The following is a 15551-nucleotide window of genomic DNA, read 5'->3' as shown; positions in this document are numbered from 1 at the left end:
TTATTTCTAGGAGAGAGAGAGACAGCGTGAGCAGGGGAGGGCCAGAAAGAGAGGGAGACACAGAATCTGAAACAGGCTCCAGGCTCTGAGCTGGCTGTCAGCACAGAGCCCGACGCGGGGCTCGAACCCACAAACTGCGAGATCATGACCCAAGCGAAAGCCGGACGCTTAACCGACTAAGCCACCCAGGCGCCCCCCATTAGTCTCCTTTAATCTGGAATGCATCCTTGGCCTTCCTCTGGTCCTCATGACACTGACCTGTCAGAACCATCCAAGCTTTTGTCATAAAATGTCCCCTCCGTGTTCCTAACGATCCTCACCTTCCCCCCCCCCCGGGGGGGGCGGGGTAGGCGTGCTTGAAAGTACAGTTCACGCCCTCTGATATTACGTTCGCAGAATTTTTTTTTCCATCCCAGAATCTTGACCAAGAGGCCAGATGTTTTCATTTTAGATCTGAAACTTGCACCTAAGCTGTGTACACGGGAATCTAGGAAAACTCCGTTCGTCTGCATGGCCCCATGTGGATGTTTGTGAGGAGAAGCAGGGCTGTCGCCCCGCGTCTTTACTTCCCCGCCTCACACTCACACTGACCGTGAGCCTCTTCCTCCTCCCCCCCCCCCCCCCCCCCCCCAGGAGAAGAGCGGGCGCTGTGCCTTGTTGACGTGAAGAAAGTGAAGCAGTCCCTGGCACAGGCTCACCTTCCCGCGCAGCCCGACATCTCCCCCAACGTCTTCGAAGCCGTGAAGGGCTGCCACTTGTTTGCTGCTGGCAAGGTAGGCTCTCCTCAGGGTCTCAGCTGGCAGAATGTTCTGGAAATTGGCTCTGCCCTCCTTTTGACGAGGCTTACCGATTTGACCTTGAAAATTGTATGTCTTCTAACTGGATTAAGTTTCTGTTGCTTCCTTAAGGCACACGAGGGAATTTGTGTAACCACGCACACACTTTGAATCTAAAGGAAATGTCAGAGAGAAAAATGAGAATAAATTTTAACATAACCGAAAGGAAGATCCATGGTTAAAACAAAATGTGTATGTGTGTGTACACGTGTGGGATGGAGAGGATGGAGTCTTTTTTTTCTTTCTTTCTTTTTTTTTTAATCTAACATGGAGCCTCACTCCTAGACTGGATGAAAAAATGTTTTATTACTAGAAATTTGCAAATTCTGATTTATGACATTTATAGAACATAAAGTCAGTTCCCCATAACTCAGGTTAATTTGCTGGTAGCTAACAGCATATTGATTTTGGCTCATAAATACATTTATTTGCTTGCCTGCTTCTTTAGGGAAACTTCATAATTTTTATTTTTTTATTAAATTTTTTTTTTTTTACTGTTTTTTAATTTTGAGGGGGAAGGGGCCGCGCGCACGGGAGAGACACAGAATCGGAGGCAGACTCTAGAATCCAAGCTGTCAGCACAAAGCCTGACTCAGGACTTGAACTCACAAACTGTGAGATCATGACCTGAGTGGAAGTCAGACACAACTGACTGAGCCACCCAGAAAACTTTTTTTTTTTTTTTTTTAAATTAAGAGTATTTGTGGGTGCCTACACATGAACGTGTCTAGCTTTAATGAAATCTGAATCGAGCATTCGGAGGCCACCGGAGGCTACTGGAGTTGGCCTATTGAAAACCACTGCCTTTCCCTTCTCAGAAGATGGCTCACGGGGTATTTGTCATTTAGCCACTGAGTCAGCATTTACCCGACACATTCTGTGTACATGACTGAGCCTTCGGAGAGTTCTGTGCTGAGGGATGGAAGACCAGTGGGGGAAGGCTATGGTTAACCCCAGGAACCTCCTGAGGGGGCCTTGGCCTTGGCCAATGTTCTTAAGGACTTTTGGTCTCTGGAAGTTCTTTTCTTAGTCACTTATATGATGGTTGTGATTAACTGTGGCAATAAAAAAAAGAGGGACAGAATATAAAGTAGGACAATGGCTGCTTAGAAAGGTGTTGATTTGAAAAGGTTTCTTGGAGGAGGTGAATCTTAAGGTGCTGACAAAAGACATTGCTTAGATGGGCCCAGGATTTCCAGACAGGAACTGAGCAAGGTAAAACACTGTGGCCGGTCAGTGTTATCAATTCTTTTCTTTTTATTAAAAAAATTTTTTTAATGTTTATTCATTTTCAGGGAGAGAGAGAGAGAGAGAGCAGTGTTATCAATTCTTTTCTTTTTATTAAAAAAATTTTTTTAATGTTTATTCATTTTTTGAGGGGGGGGGAGGAGGGGCAGAGAGAGAGGGAGACACAGAATCTGAAGCAGGTTCCAGACTCTGAGCGGTCATCCCAGAGCCCAATGTGGGGCTCGAACCCATGAACCTTGAGATTATGACCTGAGCCGAAGTCAGACACTCCACCGACTGAGTCACCCAAGCGCCCCTATTCTTTTCATTTTATAGGGAACTTTTCTCTTTTTCCTTTTTTCTTTTGTTCTTTGTTGTTAATTCTCTTACAGTAGTTGCATATTTTTAAAATTTATTTTTGAGAGGAGCAGAGAGCAAGAGGTTCAGAGAGAGACAGAGAGAGACAGAGAATCTGAAGCAGACTCCAAGCTGTCAGCACAGAGCCCGACGTGGGGCTTGAACTCTCGAACTGTGAGATCATGACCTGCACTGAAGTCAGATGCTTAACCGACTGAGCCACCCAGGCGCCCCAGTCGTTGTGGGTTTTTTTGTTTTTTTTTTTATCCCTAACATTAATTGGGCTGTATCTCTTATTTGCCTTAATTTCATGGGCTTTATACTGATTTTACTAATCGTTACAAAAATCATTAATTTTTGCTTTTTCCTTAATCTTTGTTTTTCTGTCCTTCAGTTTTCTCTGGCTTTTTCCACTATTCTCTTTCTAATCTCATTTAGCTAATTAATTTGCAGGTCTTTTTTTTTTTTTTTTTTTTTTTTGTCACATAAGCATTCCAACACTATAAATTTTCCCTCTTAACTACAATTTTAGTTGCATCCTATAAATTTTTATCATTCACATATTTTAAAATTTCTTATGCTTTCTTCTGTGAATGATGAACTACTTAGAAATGGGCATTTCCCAATGTTTAAAATACTCAAAAACAGGTAAATTATAAAATTACAACATCTAATGATATAAACATCCCCAAACCCACTACCCACTCCAAGAAATAGAACATTACTAACAATTTCCATTTTCCTTTGTGTTCCTTCCCCCTGCTGTCCCATCTCACCCCACACACCCTGCCAACTGCTGACCTTCCTGTCAGCACTGATTTGAGAAGCTTCTTTCCTCCCTTAGTGACCTGACAAAGACCTGGTTATGGGAGGTGAAGTAAGGGGATTCAGCTGTTGTAGGAAAAGAGAACTCTACACATACAGTTCTTAGCTGAGAACTTTTCTCTGTGAACCACAGTCTCCAAATTCTTGAGGTGATTTCTGCTGCCTTCCTCCTCCCTCAGGGGAAGATCATCAGGAGACCCTGTCCCTAGGAGAAGGTACACACACACCAAATGTGTGTGGGGTCAGGTGATTCCCAGAGGCCTTTGCCGGATCTTTGTTAAATCAGTGGTTCCTATTCAGGGGGAGTTCTGTCCCCTAGGGGACACTGGGCAATGTCTGGAGACAGTTTTGGTTGTCACAACTGGTGCTTGTGCCATCGGCACCTAGAGGATAGAGCCCAGGGTTGCTGCTCAACATCCTACAGTGCACAGAGCGGCCTCCCCGCACAGACAGTTACCTGGTCCAGTGTCAGCAGTACTGCGGTGGAGAGAACTGCTCTAACTTGATGTTAAGTTCCTAGTTTTGCTCTGGAGCCAGGACACCGACGACTGTTTCCCTGATTGCTTTTCAGATTGAGAACGGGCTCTGCATTTGTGCAGCCATGCCCAACAAAGTCGTCATTCTCCGCTACAACGAAAACCTCAGCAAGTACTGCATTCGGAAAGTAAGTGCTGGGCCTCGCGCATCCTGCTGTTCCCAACAACCCATGGGGAAAGCGTGCTGTCTCAGGGAACAGTGTGTGCCAGGTCCCTTCAGCCTTGGGGATCTCTGGGTGGGGAGAGGGGGAAAGAGACAGACACACAGACACACCCTTCCTTCCTGGTGGAAGCTCCAGAGCCTTGAAGCTCCAGTAGCTGCACTTTTCCCCCTCACTTTCCTTCTGTTTGTCAACTGCCTCTCCAGCCTGCCCAGCGAATTCAGCCCTTTGTTAAGGAGGACAGGAAGCTGGCTGATGGAGGAGACACTTCGCTTAAATTAGCATAGAAAAGAGAAGACATCTCTCTGAGAAGCTAGCAGTCTCTGGCGGCACTTATCAGAATCTATGGCAGATCTTAGAAGTTTCTATTAATAACCTTTGGAAAAGCCAGTGCTAGCTGTGTTTCGATGTGTAATTAGGAAGCAGAGTGGTGGCAATGGTGACTGCAATGTGGACAAGGTGCACATTGGATCATTTGCCTCACTCCCAGAGGCTGGCCGTTGTCCCTCGGCCACCTGTCGTAAGCCGAATTTATTTCAGGTGCCTTCACGATTAGTCTCAGAAGTGAAATGACTGACGGGTGAATATACACAGGGATCATTGTGTGTCAGGGAAATAGCTTTATCCTGGGTGGGCTGTTTGTTTCTTTCACTGAGCACCTACTGGTATCAGAAACTGAGCTGGTTATTATATACTTTCCACAATAGTTCTGAAATGCAGGAGTGGTAATCTCCAATTTTCAGGTTAGACAATTGAGGCTGGCTTGAGATCCTGTTACAAAGTTGAGACCAAAACTGAAGTTTGACTTTCCCCTGCCGTTTCACTGTGTCTTGCTGCCTGAAAGTTTCCTCATACTTAGCAGGTGATCAGTAAATATTCAGTGATGATAGTGGGGATTGTGAGCTTGAACTGTTAGCTTTAGGAGATTTCTCAGAAATCATTGCTTCCCTGTAATTCTTAGCCACCATTTTGTGTAAGTATGCCTAGGATTTGTTTTTTTTTTTTTTTTTTTTAATATTAGGACTGGCCTGGAAATAAGTGGAAGTAATTAGAAAGCCAGTCACTAACGGAGATGACAATGATGACAAGACTAATTATATAGGTGATATAGGTTCATGTTAGAAACTTAGCTTACCAAAAGGAGGAAGCTTAAACCTACTCCCTCTAACCCTGTGTTTTCCAGAATTTGTATTTTTAAAGATCTATTTTTGCAACCTTTTCATTGAAATGGTGTTTCTGACTCTTTTTTGGCTGCCATTGGACCTTATTTTCTTGGTCTGGGGTTGCAAAGAACTCAGAGTTAGCAAAGGGATCATCAGTCCTCATGGGCAACATGAAAGGATCGAGTGTGCTTTGTGTGGCTGAGAACGTGAGCAAGTCCAGAGGTGACTGTCTCCGAGGCTGGGTTAGATACTTGAGGCGGAAATGGAATAGCAGTGGAAATGGGGCTGCCCTGTGTTAACTCACATCGTTTCCTTCTACCCTCTGTCTCAGGAGATAGAGACCTCAGAGCCCTGCAGCTGCATCCACTTCACCAATTACAGTATCCTCATTGGAACCAATAAATTCTACGAAATTGACATGAAGCAGTACACGCTTGAGGGTAGGGCCCGAGTCCTCCCCCCACCCCACACTCTGCTCCGGCCTTGCCACCGGCACTAGCTCATTCCTGAAGCCCCGCTTCTCGCCTGACTTTACAGAATTCCTGGATAAGAATGACCATTCCTTGGCGCCTGCTGTCTTTGCCTCCTCTTCCAACAGCTTCCCCGTCTCGATCGTGCAGGTGAACGGCGCCGGGCAGCGGGAGGAGTACCTGCTCTGCTTCCACGGTGAGTCAGGGCTTCCCGCCCGCCACCGCCTGGCGCCTCGCACAAGCCAGGGGCCCCGGGCCCCTCCAGGGCCCTTGCCTGGTCCGGCTCTTTCATATTCTCCCCCAAGAGCAGCCACTTCCTTCCTTCTCTGCCCCTTCTTTCGCTTTCCATTCTTTTTCCTACCTTTCCTTCTTTCTTGAGTTTTCTTTTGATGTCTCTCTTCATTCTCTTTCATTTCTCCCCCCTCCCCCCATCTCCGGGTCCTTTTGTTTCTTCCTCCCTGTGTCTGGGTCTCTGTTTTTCCCCTTCGTGTGTCCTGTCTCCTCCTCCTGCCTTATTTCCTGTCTCTCCCGCTTTCCTTTAACACATCTCTGAGAGATGTGACTCAGCAAAGGTCTTCAGTTTTAGTGATCCAGTTAAATCTGGCTGGTGGTCCCCTGGGTTCGATCCTTTATTCTTCTGTCAAAGTATGTGTCACAGCCTCTGGCTGTGCTGATGCCCCGGGCTCCAACTCCTTGCAGAATTTGGGGTGTTCGTGGATTCTTACGGAAGACGCAGCCGCACAGACGATCTCAAGTGGAGTCGCTTACCTTTGGCTTTTGGTAAGTGATGCAAGGTATGGAGGGCTCTACTCTGCCAGCAGCTGGTGTCCTAGGAAAGAACTGCAGGTGGACTCGTTTTTGGGTTGAGCACTATGCTTGTGGATTACAGTAGACACCAAGCTCCGTAGGTCAGTGTCACCTGAAGAAGTATCCAGGGCAAAGATTCTGATGAAGAACTGCATAAGCCAAACCCACCACCCTTGTGAAATATTTGTTAGGCTCTCATGACAGAAAGCAGAGCATTCGCTGTGAATTTATTCAAGTCATTTCCAAGGCTGCAGAGTATCCCATGGCTTAGCTGAACACCTGTAAGGTTAGCCAGTTCTGATTAGGCACAGCGCATAGATCATGCTCATTCTTTAAGTGTAAACATTGCCGTGATGAACACCTTGCTCTAATCTTTGCACCCTTGTCAAATAATATCTGTTGCTCCTAAGCCCTAAAAGTGGAGCTGCTGGGTCAAAGCATAAGCGCACACATGCATACAAATGTGTACACACATGTCTGTGTGAATGTTCTGAAATGCCATTATGGTTGAAATACCTGTCAAGGCTATTTGGTTTATCCATTGCTGCTTAACAAGTTCCACAACTTGTCACCGACTACACAACAACTTGTCATTGTCCAAGATGCCGAGGCTGGACTGGATAGGTCTGCTTCATGTGGTACCAGTGGGGCCACCGGGACATCTAGAAAGTCCAAAAAGACCTCACAAAATGGCAGGCAATTGGTATAATTGTTGGGAACTCAGCTTGGGTTGGTGGCTGGAGGCCTCAGTTCCTCTCCACGTGGGCTTCTTCCAGGAGAGCAGAAGTGCACGCCGGCAGGCCTTCTTGCTTCCACCGCATCCTACTGGTTAAAGCAGCCACAGGGTCAGCCTCGAGTCCAGGGAGGGAGGCTCTATCCAGGAGGCATGACTAACAGTCTAATACCAAAGTCCTAATTTACTGAAAGGATGATAGTGATGATCTCTTTTTCCTTTTAAGACAGAAAAGATCCTATCACGTCCCAGAGTTTCAGGGACACTGTGATATAGACATATAGTATTAAGACCAGAAATACTTAACTATCTATGAACCCTGTCTTTAATGTTTTTTGAAAGTGTATACAATTAAACACTTTAAAAAGGTATGCAATGAAAAGCCTCACCCAAATAACCTGTCTCCCTAATTCTCCATTCCCTCTTCCCCAAGGGGAGAAAAATGCTTGAGTTTCTTATCCTTCCAGTGCTTTGTGCAAATACGCATAATATATTATCTAGCCCCCTCCTGTTTTTAAAAAATCAGTATGGTGACACACTTTACACATTCTGAGTCTTGCTTTTCACACTAAGTAAGATTGTACACTTCAGGGGTTTTATGTATTCGTACTAGAGAACTTCATACGTTTTTACAACTGTGCAGAATTCCAGAGATGTACCATAATTTATTTAACTGACCCCCTATAATGTCCCCTTGATTCAGTTCCCATTTTCTGCTCTGACAACATAGCAGTGAGTATACTTGAACGTGCCTCATTATGTTGGCACATGGATGTATGTGAAGGATAAATTCCTTTAGGTGGGACGGCTAGGCCCAAGGTGGCACTGCAGCCCGGTTTTGATTTTTTCTTTTAACCCTTCCTTGCCTCATGCCCTTCTGTGGTGGCCACGCAGCCTACAGAGAACCCTATCTGTTCGTGACCCACTTCAACTCACTCGAAGTAATTGAGATCCAGGCACGCTCCTCTCTGGGGTAAGCATTGCCCTTTCAGGCTTTGAAAAGCTCCGCTGCTGGGGTTGCGGGAAGGGGGGGGAGGGGGAGGTTTCTTGCCATTCCACCTAGCAACGGCGGCGATAGGCTGAATGTAAACTCTTCTCTGGAACTCCACAGGACCCCTGCCCGAGCGTATTTGGAAATCCCGAACCCACGCTACTTGGGCCCTGCAATTTCCTCAGGAGCGATTTACCTGGCGTCCTCATACCAGGATAAATTAAGGGTCATTTGCTGCAAAGGAAACCTCGTGAAGGAGTCCGGCACGGACCACCACCGGGGCCCCTCCACCTCCCGCAGGTACAGCACTTGTCCGTTATAGGAGGCAGAGTTCAGGATTTTTACAACCGTGCAGAATTCCATAGATGTACTGTAATTTATAATGTCCCTTTGATTTGGTTCCCAATTTCTATTCTTGTAAGATAGAAGGAAATTTTGTGAAACTGGTCAAAGTTTTCCCAGTCTTCAAGCTCAAGGCACTAATTTCTTTGAGATCTATAGCATTAAAATGCCCTTCACAAGTATCAGGAGAATTTAAATGCCCGCCTTGGAAAAGGTGGAACGAAATGTCTGATTTTTCTCTGTTGTGTTTTCTAGAATGTAGCATGAATTGTGCATTCATTGCCTTAGCAGATACTCTGCCATGGTAGTTGGTCTTGCTGTAGGAGGGATAGTGCTGAAAAACCAGATGCAGTCCCTCCCTGACAGAGCCCAGTGGGAGAGAGACATGATGAGCAATCAGGCAGTGACAGCCCAGACCAGAAGGACAGGGCTCTGGCTGGGGTAGCTTAAGGCACCATGGGGGTCCAGAACAGGGTTCCCAGCTTGGGCTTGGGGGCCAGGGAAGGTTTCCCATCTGTATGGGCCATACTTCCCTCTTTCTTTGCGTTGCGTGTCCTCTAATTTTTTGTTGGGAGACTGAACATTTCAAATAATATAATGTGGCAACTCTGGAAATCAGAGTCCCATCCCTCCCCCTACCCTGTGTTTGTTGTTGCTGGTTGGTTTTTGTTTTTTTTAATGTTTTTTATTTATTTAGAGGCGGGCGGGCAGAAAGAGGGAGAGAGAGAATCCCAAGAGAGAGAGAATCTGCACTAACAGTGCAGAGCCTAACGCCGGACTTGAACTCATGAACCTTGAGATCATGGCCTGAGCTGAAATCAGGAGTTGATGCTCATCTGACTGAGCCACCCAAGCGCCCCTGTTGGTGGTGCTGTTTAATGAGTGACCCTCCTGGACTAAATCTGTAAAGTCTGTATTCTTTGTTATGTGTGCCTGGCCACTCAAGTTTCTGCTTGGTTAGGTTACTTATCAGCTAATGATAGGGCAGAGATTTTGTTCAATGCATTGAATCAGTAAGTCTCTCACCCTTTGCGTGTGTGTGTGCGTGCGCGCGTGCATGCACACGCGCATGTGTGTGTGTGTTGGGCATACCTTCGATGCTCAAAGTCAGCCAGAGTTGAGAACTAAAGCCTTCTTGGGTTTTTCCTGGGCACATGCAGAGCCTTGCCTGCATGCATGGCCTTCTAGATCCCTATGAATATAAGAGACCATTTCAAAATGCCTTGTAGACATCTTACCCCCAGCTTTCCTTCTGGGTGTTTTGGCCAGCTTCTTCCCCAACTGGTATCACTGCCTCAGATATTTGCCAGATTAAACACTTGCTGTTGATTGTTTTTGATAAACATCTGGGAATAGGGCTTTTCTCATGAGCAGGCTCTGACTCAGGTATGGTCTTTTCCGGGCACTAGCCACACAGGTGAGATGGGGACTGTTTTCTGGGGATGGGGCTTTTTGGGGAGCTTCAATCCTGATCTCGTCCCTTCAGTGGGTACTCTTACAGAGCTGTTGGTTTCAAAACTGGGGAGAAAGGGATGGAAATAGGTCACATTAACATGTCACAGAGCTTGTTCTTACTGAGATTATCAGCTACTTTTCTTGCATAAATGCTCTCACTGTTAGAGTTCTTTTTTTTGTTTGTTTGTTTTAATGTTTTATTTATTTCTGAGAGGGAGACAGCGTGAGCAGGGGAGGGTCAGAGAGAGAGGGAGACACAGAATCCGAAACAGGCTCCAGGCTCTGAGGCTCGAACCCACAGACTGCGAGATCATGACCTGAGCCGAAGTCGGCCACCTAACCGACTGAGCCACCCAGGTGCCCCATCTCACTGTTAGAGTTCTTGCAAGTTTGGTTAATTTCCAGAGTTCTGAACAGTTGATTTTGACAGTTGATTTTGACAACTGTTGCCAGTGTTCTTGTTACCTGCATGGAGGAACGGGTTTTCGGTGGTCCTTACTGTACTGCTCTGGAAGCGTTCTTCCTCTTTTTCATCAGGTGATAGCGCACTGCACATTCTCCTGTACCTTAATGTATCTTGGAGATTGCTCCATTGTTGTTTTTATGGCTACATAGCATTCCTTCACATGACCTTAATTTATTTAACTGCTTTTTTATCAATGGATTTTGGGTTATGTACAGACTGTTGCCACAGTAAATTAAATGACTTTGTGCTTATGCCATTTTGCATGCTCAGGAATCTATCTGTAGGATAAATTCCTAGGAACAAAATTGATGGGTGACATCAGATGTCCATTTGTAATTTTGATAGATGTTACTGAATGTTCCTCCCTGAAGGCTAGATCCATTTGCAGTCCCACCAGCAGTGCATGGAATGGGACTGACCTGGTCTCGACACAGAGAGCTGTGAGCCAGATCCAGGTCGATGTGGAGCTTTGAGATGTTTAACTTTAAGATCTTGATCCACAAATACATTCTGAGATTATTTAACCCAAGGGGAATATTTAACTGACCTAGGATTTAAATTTTTCTGGACTAGTATGTCTACTCTGAAGAATTATATGGATCCCCTATCATGTGCTAGATAATGTCTGGGGCTGGGGATCCACAGATGAAGATAAGTTTTTATTCTCAAGGGATTTACAAGATGGTAGAGGAACTATCTCATAAAAAAATGCTTAGCTCTTGAAAAAAATCATAAACTTAATATTCTGAGATTATATCCTAATGATAGTTTTTCTTGTACTGAAATATTAAAGTCTGAATTTTGGCCAGTGTGGTTTTAATCCCAGGCACTTGCTTAGAAAACCACAAGTGCCAAATAACCAGCTGTTCCTAACTCTTTCGGCTTAATCCTGCCTCAAGAGGAACTATTTAAAGGGTTATAGTTCTGTCCTGAAAATGTCCAGATTTCCTTTCAGTAGTTTCCAAGTCATGCCAAGAACAGAGTACTGTAATTAGATTTTTTTCTCCACTGCCTCACTAATTAGGTGGCAGGCACCTTCCTCTTGAGACTATCTGGTGTCTCTGTAAGAAGTTGCTTCATCCATGGTTGAAAATGGCTCTAGTTCCTGTGAACAAGAGGCAGAAACAATGGTGTTGCCTTCCTGCTATTGCCAGGCGTGTGTGGAAAGTCAGCAGTTAGTCTTTGGTTGTCTCTTGGCTTATAAAATGATCTTTTTATGCAGACTGCTTTGGCAGGTCAGAATGTAGAAGCCCAGCGTGGCTGAATGTGAGTCACTGCAGGCCTCGTTGCCGTGGTCTGGTTAGTAGAGCAGGACATGAAACTCTTTGCAAAAAACAAAACAAAACAAAAAAACCCCACAACCATAAAATTGGCATGGTAGATCATTGGTCATTAATGGATACAGAGATGGAAGATTGCCCACTCAGCCTAGAATGATGGGTATTTTCTTTCATTTCATTAATCTCAGCCGACATCCCAAATGGCCTTCCCTGAGCCATCCTTCTTCCTCTGGGCATTGAGTATCTTCTCACTTGCTTTATGATGGGCCCCTGTGGACACATTTTATAATTTCACTTCCACTACAAATAGGCTTAATGTAACTCTCCTACTTGGAATTTATTTTGTCTTCATATCTTAAAAGCCACATGACTAGAGATGAATATAAACCTTCATTTCAAGATGCTGAAATCTGAGTTATCTCAGGTTTTTCTGCTGTACCCACGGCACAGGAGGGTTCTGGCTTTCTGGGCATGTTATCTGGAATCTTGACAGAGTTCCCCAGGGAAGCCAGAGAATGACTTGAAAATCTTCACAATGAACTGATCACTTATCTAATTATCTCTACTCACCTCTCTTGTTTCACTGCAGAGCAGAAATCAGCAAACTTCTGTAAAGGTCCAGATAGTAAATATTTTTGGCATTGTGGGCCGTATGGTCTCTGTCTGAACCATTCAACTACTGTTGTAGTATGAAAGCGGCATAACCAGTGCATAACCAGATGGGCATGGCTGTGTTCCAATAAAACTTTATTTATAAGAACAGGGCATCTGTCCAAATTTGGCCCTCATGCTTGCTCTAGAGTCTCTCCTCCCCCGGTAGGTGTCTTTGCTTCTCATTTGTTTTCAATTATGGACATTGACAAAAGAGATTCTGGTAGTTGGACAAATAACTGAAGAAAAAAATCAACAAACTTGACCACTTCCAAAGAGAAGGATTTAAATGTCAAGGGTTAAGATGGGCCTCTGGGAAAACCAGTGACACTCTCAAACATTTCTAAAGAAATGGCTGATTTTACTGCACAAGTCCAACATTGATGGAAAATATGCCATTGAGTATATTAGCATACAATTTCGTTGCAAAAATTAGAGCAAGATAAATCAGTATGTGATTCATACTCAGCTCATTCTTAGAATCAGCCTGTAATTCCAATTGTAATTTAGATTTTAAAAATAACAAGGATAAATTTACTTGCCTGATTTCTACTTTTATTTTCTGAGACAAAGCTCCAATCAATCAAAATATGTTCTCCAAGTAATATTCTCTATAAAATGTGCCCATTTTAAGTAGGTTCCCTTTTCCTAGCTGTAATTATACTGAGATGATGAGGACCAAGTACTTTCTCTGCTCATTGGGGTGGGAAGGAATTAACTCTCAGTTCTGTTTCTGGATCTCCCTCCTTCAGAGAGGTGGTTAGGGCTGTATCTGCTGAAATCTTCATTTGAAATATCCAGACTGGCCTGGGTGGAGGGTCAGACTGGCCATACACAAAGGACCCAGTGTTTTTGATTGTTTGGTTATTACCTATCAGTCTTTGGGGCCAGGGACGTGTTTTGAGCCAACTGTGCTGTTTTTGTCTGCCTGCTCAGTTTTCTAATTCTGTCAGGCCGAATCCCTCGCACGTCAGTAGTGGGTGCCACAGAGATGTTTGGAAAGCCACCTGGGAGGAGAGGTGACCCAACACCAGGCCGAGGAGTGAGGCAGAGATGGCAGGCTTTCTCAAAATTGCTCCCTTGCATCAAGGGCCTTTGAGCAGCCTCAGCCCCTAAATGAAGACTTCCTTCTGTGCCTTCTAGGCTCTGCAAAATCCTTAGGTCAGCAGGATACTGGGTGGGGATTAGGAGGTCGAACTGACCTGTGTCGGAATCCCCGTTCTGGATCCCCCTAGCCCAGACCAGGCTCCCAGCGTCCGCGTCTCCACATTCTTGTCTCTGCCATGAGGGTCACGCCTGCTCCCAGCCTGTGGAGCTGTTAGGACAGTGAGTCAGCGCACATCAAGAGCTTAGCACAGGGTCTCGCAGTAAAATCCTGCACGGAGACCAGGAAGCTTGATTTCCTTTTGCTGTCCTTTCTCGTCCCATCCTGTCAAAACAAAAAGCCTGAAGAACTCCTGGTGGGATTGGGACCTGGGGGCTGCTCAGAGGGGGAAAATGCCCCTTTGGGGTTGTGACTTCTCATTTTGCACCTCCCTTTCCTGTTGCCCGCAGCCCCAACAAGCGAGGCCCGCCAACATACAACGAGCACATCACCAAGCGTGTGGCCTCTAGCCCAGCGCCACCGGAAGGCCCCAGCCACCCGCGAGAGCCAAGCACACCCCACCGCTACCGAGAGGGGCGGACAGAGCTGCGCAGGGACAAGTCTCCCGGCCGCCCCCTGGAGCGAGAGAAGTCCCCAGGCCGGATGCTCAGCACGCGGAGGGAACGCTCACCTGGGAGGCTGTTTGAAGACAGCAGCCGGGGCCGGCTGCCTGCGGGAGCCGTGAGGACCCCACTGTCCCAGGTCAACAAGGTGAGGCACCATCTGGAGAGGGCAGAAGAGTGACCCGAGGAGCTGATGGCCCTTTGGGGCCACTGTTGTAAAAAGGAGACTGTTATGATTAATTCAGATTTTTTAGGACATGGTAACAAGTTTACGAAGAATACATATTTAAGAAGAGGCTTTTCCTCTGAGAAATAAATAAAACATTAAAAGAAATTTTTAAAAAGGTGGGGGGGGGGTACCTGGGTGGCTCAGTCAGTTAAGTGCCCGATGGGGGGCTCGAACCCACGAACCGCGAGATCATGACCTAAGCGAAAGTCGGACGCTTAACCGACTAAGCCACCCAGGCGCCCCTCAGATTATTAAGTATCTGACTTCAGCTCAGGTCATGATCTCATGGTTCGTCGGGCTCTGTGCTGACAGCTCAGAGCCTGGAGCCTGTTTCAGATTCTGTGTCTCCCTCTCTCTCTGACCCTCCCCTGCTCATGCTCTCTCTCTCTCAGAAATAAATAAAACATTAAAAAAAAATTTTTTTAATGTTTTTATTTATTTATTTTTAGGAGAGAGAGAGAGACAGCGTGAGCAGGGGAGGGTCAGAGAGAGAGGGAGTCACAGGCTGAAACAGGCTCCCGGCTCTGAGCTGGCTGTCAGCACAGAGCCCGACGCGGGGCTCGAACCCACGAACCGCGAGATCATGACCTAAGCGAAAGTCGGACGCTTAACCGACTAAGCCACCCAGGCGCCCCTAAAAAAAATTTTTTTAATAAAAAAAGAGGCCTTTCTAAGCAAATGGATAAATTGTACCTCAAAATGGAATGGCTACCCTAGGGTATTTCATTCCCTTGCCCAGAGGCAACCAGTGTTAGCAGTTTCTAGAGATATTCTAGGCACTTAAGCAAATATCTGTGCGTAACCTCCCTTCTTAAACACAAACGATAGCCTACAATACAAAACACGTATGCCTTATTTTTTTCAAGCACATCTACAAATACATATATCTTTTTTGGAAGGCTACGCATAAACTGGTTAACAGTGGTTGCCCTCTAGAACTTTGAGCTTCTTGAAACCTTTAAATCACATACTTATTATGTAATTTTCGGTTAGCAATTGAGAGGGAGGGATGTGTTGAAGGAAAGGGGGCCCTAATGAGTGGGAGGAGGGCCCTAGTAATTGCTGCCTCCTCAGTAGGCCCGGTTCCAGGGACCCACGCTGGACAGCACAGCCACCTTTCTGTCCTAGATTACTTTTTCCCAAGGCCACCTGCAGTTGGCTCTTGGGACCCCTGTGGATAAAGAGAGGAAGAAAAGCCCTTCAGTGTTTTTCTTATCGCCTCTGATTTACCGATAAAATGGGGGCAGCATGTGTGTGTATGTGTAACAGAGATCCATCCACAGCTTTGGAGAATTTTCTGTGCATGTCATTCCCT

General features: G+C 45.8%; 1 protein-coding gene across 4 annotated transcripts in view; it reads left to right on the top strand.

The window, feature by feature from the left end:
• The window catches only part of CIT (citron rho-interacting serine/threonine kinase), a 165941-nt gene that overhangs the window by 147820 nt on the left and 2570 nt on the right, over positions 1-15551 (top strand). For all 4 annotated transcript variants that reach the window (XM_039240508.1, XM_039240361.1, XM_039240432.1 and 1 more), the window contains exons 39-46: positions 634-773; positions 3817-3909; positions 5437-5545; positions 5643-5771; positions 6275-6355; positions 8010-8088; positions 8227-8406; positions 13855-14155. In XM_039240508.1, the coding sequence (XP_039096439.1) occupies positions 634-773; positions 3817-3909; positions 5437-5545; positions 5643-5771; positions 6275-6355; positions 8010-8088; positions 8227-8406; positions 13855-14155 (1112 nt within the window). The remainder of the gene's footprint in view (positions 1-633; positions 774-3816; positions 3910-5436; positions 5546-5642; positions 5772-6274; positions 6356-8009; positions 8089-8226; positions 8407-13854; positions 14156-15551) is intronic.

Source organism: Hyaena hyaena, unplaced genomic scaffold (assembly GCF_003009895.1).
Source record: "Hyaena hyaena isolate Hyena2069 unplaced genomic scaffold, ASM300989v1 scaffold_0, whole genome shotgun sequence".
In the NCBI taxonomy this organism is placed as follows: domain Eukaryota; kingdom Metazoa; phylum Chordata; class Mammalia; order Carnivora; family Hyaenidae; genus Hyaena; species Hyaena hyaena.
Note: the sequence above shows the minus strand (reverse complement) of the source record. Positions and strands in the feature narration are given on the sequence as shown.